This window comes from Propithecus coquereli, unplaced genomic scaffold, assembly GCF_000956105.1.
Source record: "Propithecus coquereli isolate 6110/MARCELLA unplaced genomic scaffold, Pcoq_1.0 Scaffold341, whole genome shotgun sequence".
Classification (NCBI taxonomy): domain Eukaryota; kingdom Metazoa; phylum Chordata; class Mammalia; order Primates; family Indriidae; genus Propithecus; species Propithecus coquereli.
In genome coordinates, this window is record NW_012149075.1 from 949,409 (window position 1) to 955,367 (window position 5,959).

General features: G+C 44.0%; 1 protein-coding gene across 1 annotated transcript in view; it reads left to right on the forward strand.

The window, feature by feature from the left end:
- The first annotated feature begins 3,176 nt into the window (after window positions 1–3,176).
- Window positions 3,177–5,959, forward strand: part of ZBTB40 (zinc finger and BTB domain containing 40) — a 39,785-nt gene continuing 37,002 nt past the window's right edge. Inside the window, exons 1-2 of the mRNA XM_012650863.1 lie at window positions 3,177–3,906; window positions 4,696–4,829. Coding sequence (XP_012506317.1) covers window positions 3,210–3,906; window positions 4,696–4,829 — 831 coding nt within the window. The 5' untranslated portion in view covers window positions 3,177–3,209. The remainder of the gene's footprint in view (window positions 3,907–4,695; window positions 4,830–5,959) is intronic.

Sequence of the window (5,959 nt, forward strand, 5' to 3'; positions counted from 1 at the left end):
TGGGTATTTCTTTTTCCCCACATAGGTTAGGCTCTGGTTAGACTCTGGTAAAATAGGTTCTCCTGAGAGCAGGCCTTGTTAAGAACAGAGTGCTTCCGTGTATTTTAAAACGGTTCCTTTTCCCCCTCCTCCTGCAGGAAGCAGTAGGGGATTTTTCCTGACATTCATTCTGAGGAGTTGGTAGAGCTCTAGGAGATAAAATTTATAGAAGTGTGGAGTCCGCATGTGACCAGATCTCCCTGGAAATTTAACTCTCAGAGTTGTGCACACTGAGCCTCCAGCGATACATCAGTTACAGTTCAGGTTTTCTTAACCTGGAACTTGTTCCTACAGAGGCTTTTGCTCATGGGTTTCTGTTTGTTGAGTTGTGATCCTCTGTGTCTGCCTGTCTGTCTCTAATTTTAGGGACAATGGTTTGCCCTGATGAATCTAAGATGAGTTGTTGATTTTTCAGTGTGTTCAGCTTTTTAATTGTCATTAGGACAGAGTGATGCCTTTTAAGTTCCTTAAGACTGGAAACTTCGAGTGAGCTAATCTCGGATCCTAAAGGAAATATTTTTATTTCTGTTTTTATGTGTCAGTTTCAAATGTCAGAAAATGTAGAAAGGGAATCATCCATAATCCTCTAACAAAGGCAATTACTGGTTTTTTGACATGTGTCTTTTTACCTCTAGTGTATTTTTTTCTTATAAAGTGAGATTATACAATTTCCTCAAAGAACCTTAAAGATAAGATCCTCAAACCCAAAATTGAACTAGATGTCTTCTCCCCTAAACTGTCTTTTCTTGTATTGTCTGGACCATCTCATCACCTTCCCACTCACCAAACCATGAACCTGGGAGTTGTTTCTCTCCTTTCTTTACCTCCATTCAGTCCCTAAATCATGGCAGCTTTACCTTCTGAATGTGTTTTTGGCTTTCTCCTGCTCGAAGCCCTCATTGATTTTCCCCTGATCTCCTACGATAATAGAGCCTTTCTCTAGCATTATCCCCCTCAAATTCTGTGCGGGTTTCACTGAGGTGATATATTTTCCATGCATATCTGACATCGTGACTTGCTGCTGAAAGGCCTTCAAACCCTTCTATGGCTCCTCAATGCCTTTCGGATAAAATCCAAGCTCTTAAACATGGCCTTTATATCACTGCATGGCCAAACCCCCCGCCTGCCTCTCCAGACTCATCTCTTGACACTCCCTATCCCCCGCTTTGTGTTCCAGTAATAATCTCAGCTCCTAATCCTCCTCCCGCCACTACACGGTGTTTTCTTATCTGTGTGCCTCATGCAGCCTTCCCTGCCAGAATTGCCTTTTCCTCCCACTCTTTTTACCTCATCAGTGCCTTCATGTCTTAAAGGCACTAGCCAGCTGTCACGTCTTCCTTGAAGCTTTACTCTACTCCTGGACTCCCCTGTCCCCCAGACTGGGTTTCTGTGTGCAAATCTCTATTATACATTTCCTTTAATTGTTTATTCATTCCACCAACTAATCAACAATATTTGCGTTAGCAGAATTTTAAGCACTGGAACACAGTAGATGATAAAATAAAGTTCCTAACGTAATGGAGCTTACATTCTAGTGAAGCAGATAGATAATAAATAAAAATACAGTATGTCGGTAGGTGATAAGTGCTATGATGATAAACAAAGCAGAGGGGGGTGGGCTGTTCTCAGGTTGTAGGGGAGGTTGTGTAAAGAACATGGTCAGGGAAGGCCTTACTAATGATACGGCCTTTGAGCGGAGACCTGGGGGAAGTGAGCCAGCCATGCGGAGAGGGGAGGCAGTCCTGAGGCAGAGCATGCTGTGTATGCTCCAAAGTCAGCAAGGAGGGCAGTGTGCTTAGAGCAGAATGGGTGAGGGGGAAAGTGTAGAAGATGAGGTTAGAGAGCTGAGGACAGCCAGGTTAGGAAGGGCTTTGTAGGCCATTATAAGAACTTTGACTTTTATTCTAAAGCTGGGAGCCATTTGAAGCTTTTTGTGCAAAGAAGTGACAAGATCTGGCTGTGTGCTAAATAGATCACTCTGACCGCTGGGCTGAAGACAGGGTGAGGTAGAGGTAGCACTGGGGAAGGGCGGAGGCGTGGAGACCAGTTAGGAGGTTGTTGAAATAAACAGTCCAGCTAAAAGGCGATGATGGCTCAGACGGACCAGAATAGAGCCAGTGAAGGTAATGCCAAGTGATTGGATTTTGGATATATTTTGAAAGTAGAACCAACAGGATTTCTAAAGGATTGGATATAGGATATGAGAAAAAAACAAGTCAAGGATGACTTGGTTTTTGTTCTGAACAACTAGGACAGAACTGTGAAGTCAGGAAGGTGGCAGGAGAGTTTGGGTGTGTTAAGTCTCAGAAACCTGTTAGGTTTCCGATTGGAGATGTTGAGTTATGTAGGCGGGGGTGTACATCTGGAGTTCAGAGGAGAGGTCTGAGCCAGAGCTATAAATCTGAAAGCCGTCAGCATTTAGATGATATTTCAAAGTTATGGAACCAGATAAGAGAGAGGAGGTGGGATGACTGAGTCCTGGAGCATTCCAGACTTTAGAGGCCACAGTGAGGAAGAAGAGTCAACAAGGACACTGAGAAGGACGGCTGATGAGTCGGCAGGAGAAACAAGTGAAAAATGCACGTTAAGGAGGGAACGATGACCTCCAAGCAAGGCTGCGGATAGACTGAATAAGCTGAGGACATTGTATTACAAGTCTGTCTACATGTTTGTCTTCCCCAGGTGGCTATAGAGCTTCATGGGGGCAGGAAAGCCCTACAGTTGTGTGGTTACAGCTTTGGAGTCAGTGAGATGTGGCATGCCATTTAATGGCTGTTCTTCTTTACGCTGGTTCTCTTGGTCCCTCTAAGCTTCAGTCTCATCTGTAAAATGGGGAAGAAATAACATGTTTCCCACGGAGTCATTGTGACGATCCAATGAGATCATCCGTACAAAGCACTAAGCATAGTCCCTTTCATATAGTTAAACACATGAGGATTATAGTGACCATTATTATTATAATTTAGTATTCCTGGCACACTGCCCCGCCCTGTTGAGCAACGTTTGTTGGCTGAATGAGTGAATTGCCTTGTTTGTTCAGCATTTCGTTCAAGGCATTTCCCTGTGTGATCTTTTAACATGGTATTTTGTGGGTTTTTCTAGGGCTGATCCTCACAAAGTAGACTCTGGAAGAAGAGAATAAGAGAAGTTCTCGGGGCAAAATTGACGCGATGGAGCTCCCCAACTATAGCCGGCAGCTGCTGCAGCAGCTCTACACTCTGTGCAAGGAGCAGCAGTTCTGTGACTGCACCATTTCCATTGGCACCATTTACTTTAGGGCTCACAAACTAGTCCTGGCTGCCGCCAGCCTCCTGTTCAAAACCCTGCTGGACAACACAGACACCATCTCCATCGATGCCTCAGTGGTGAGCCCTGAGGAGTTTGCCCTCTTGTTGGAAATGATGTACACTGGCAGACTCCCCGTGGGCAAGCACAACTTCTCCAAAATCATCTCTTTAGCTGACAGCCTACAGATGTTTGATGTGGCTGTTAGTTGTAAAAATCTTTTGACCAGCCTTGTAAACTGCTCTGTTCAGGGTCAGGTGGTAAGGGATGTCTCTGCACCATCCTCAGAGTCATTCAGGAAGGAATCAGAGAAGCCTCAAGTAGAAATCCTTTCCTCTGAAGGTGCTGGAGAGCCTCATTCTTCCTCAGAGGTTTCTGCCACTCCCGGGGCCCCCGTGAAGGCTGAGACGGAGGAAGCAGTCCATACAGTCACACAGGAGATGAGTGTGGACCCTCCCACTGCCCAGGAGATTCAGGGGAACGCAGACACCCCAGTGGAGACTCCTCAGACAGCTGAAATTTGTTCCCCTGCCCCTGTTGTGCAGACCGTTAGTGAGGCAAAAGAGGCAAGCCCAGAACCAGGTAATATTCATGTAACAGTTGTCATGTAATCTACCTTTCTGTTTTCAGTTTCTATGTTTCATTGATAAATTTACCAAAGACCACCGTGTTAGGTAGAAAACCAAAATCCAGTGCAGTACCCCACTGGGGCATTCTTCTTTTAAAAGAAAGCATCTGTGCTTGTTTCTTTTTTTTTTTTGAGGCAGAGTCTTGCTTTGTTGCCCAGGCTAGAGTGAGTGCCATGGCGTCAGCCTAGCTCACAGCAACCTCAAACTCCTGGGCTCAAGCAATTTTTCTGCCTCAGCCTCCCGAGTAACTGGGACTACAGGCATGTGCCACCATGCCCGGCTAATTTTTTTCTATATATATATTTTTAGTTGTCCAGATCATTTCTTTCTATTTTTTGGTAGAGACGGGGTCTCGCTCTTGCTCAGGCTTGGTCTCGAACTCCTGACCTTGAGCGATCCACGCGCCTCGGCCTCCCAGAGTGCTAGGATTACAGGCGTGAGCCACCGCGCCTGGCCTTGCATCTGTGTTTTTGAATGTTGAAAGTCTAAGATGAACTACAGAGCAGAAAAGCAGTACTGAAATAATGATGTACCATTTCTGGTAATTACCCATTATTTTAACCGGGCTGAGGATGGCACAAAGGAGGAAGCTGCGAGAGTGCCGTTGTCCGTACTCATAACTGATGTGCTAGATACCACGTAGGTGCAGTGCGTGACCCGAGGGTTCTGAGACAGCTTAAATGTTTAAAACATCATTTCGAATAATGAATTGCTGGTTTGTTTTATTTTGTTTTACATTCAGAGTGTGAGAGGAAACACTGCCAGCTGAATTTTCTTCTAGAAAATGAAACTGTCTTCTCAGATGCACTCAAGGTTACCCAGGATGTTTTAAAAAGACTGGAAGTATGTTCAGAAATTAAAGGCCCACAGAAGGAGGTAAGTACCTCTGAGTTTTATTTGTTTGCTAGTTTAGTATTCTCATGATACCTTGTCAACTTCTCATAAGGGGCAGAAATATGAAATTGCAAAATAACCCAGTATTTAAATTTTTTGAAACTTTAACTTTTTTTGGATATTTATTCCCTAAGGGGCAGTCTTGTGAAAGTACTAGGCAAGTACTAGGCAAAATGAATTTATATATATATTTTATTGTTCAATATAGTAATATATGTATTTTAAATTCTTTTTGCTTGAATAGATTTAGAGGGTGCAACTTGAATTCCATTACATGCGTATATTGTATAGTGATGGTGTCTGGGCTTTTGGTGCACCCCTCACCCAAATAGTGTACATTGTACCCCATAGGTCATTTTTTATCTCTCATCCTTCCCACCTTCCCCCCTTATGAGTCTCCAATCCATTATACCAGTGGTCCCTAATCTTTTTGGCATCAGGGACTGGTTTCATGGAAGACAGTTTTTGCGCGGACCAGGGTTGGGTGGTGTGGGGCGGCGGGGGAGGGTGGTGCGGAGCTCAGGCAGTGATGGGCAGCCCATTTCCTAACAGGCCACGGACCAGTACTGGGCCACGGCCTGGGAGTTGGGGACCACAGCATTATACCACTCTCTATGCCCTTGTGTAGCTATAATTTAGCTCCCACTTATAAGTGAAAACATGTGACATTTATTGTTCTGTTCCTGAGTTAACTTCACTTAGGATCATGACCTCCAGTTCCATCCAAGTTGCTGCAAAAAATATTATTTCATTCTTTCTTATCACTGAGTAATATTCCATGGTTTATATATAACACATTTTCTTTATCCACTCATCAGTTGATGGGCACTTAGGTTGATTCCATATCCTTGGGACTATGAATTGTGCTGTGATAAACATACAAGTGCAGGTATCTTTTTGATATAATGACTTCTTTTCCTCTGGGTAGATACCCAATAGTGGGATTGCAGGATCGAATGGTAGATCTACTCTTAATTCTTTGAGAAATCTCCATGCTGATCTCCGTAGAGGTTATACTAATTTGCATTCCCACCAACAGTATATAAGTGTTCCCTGTTCACCAGATCTCGCCAACATCTGTTGTTTTTTGACTTTTTAATAAGGGCCATTCT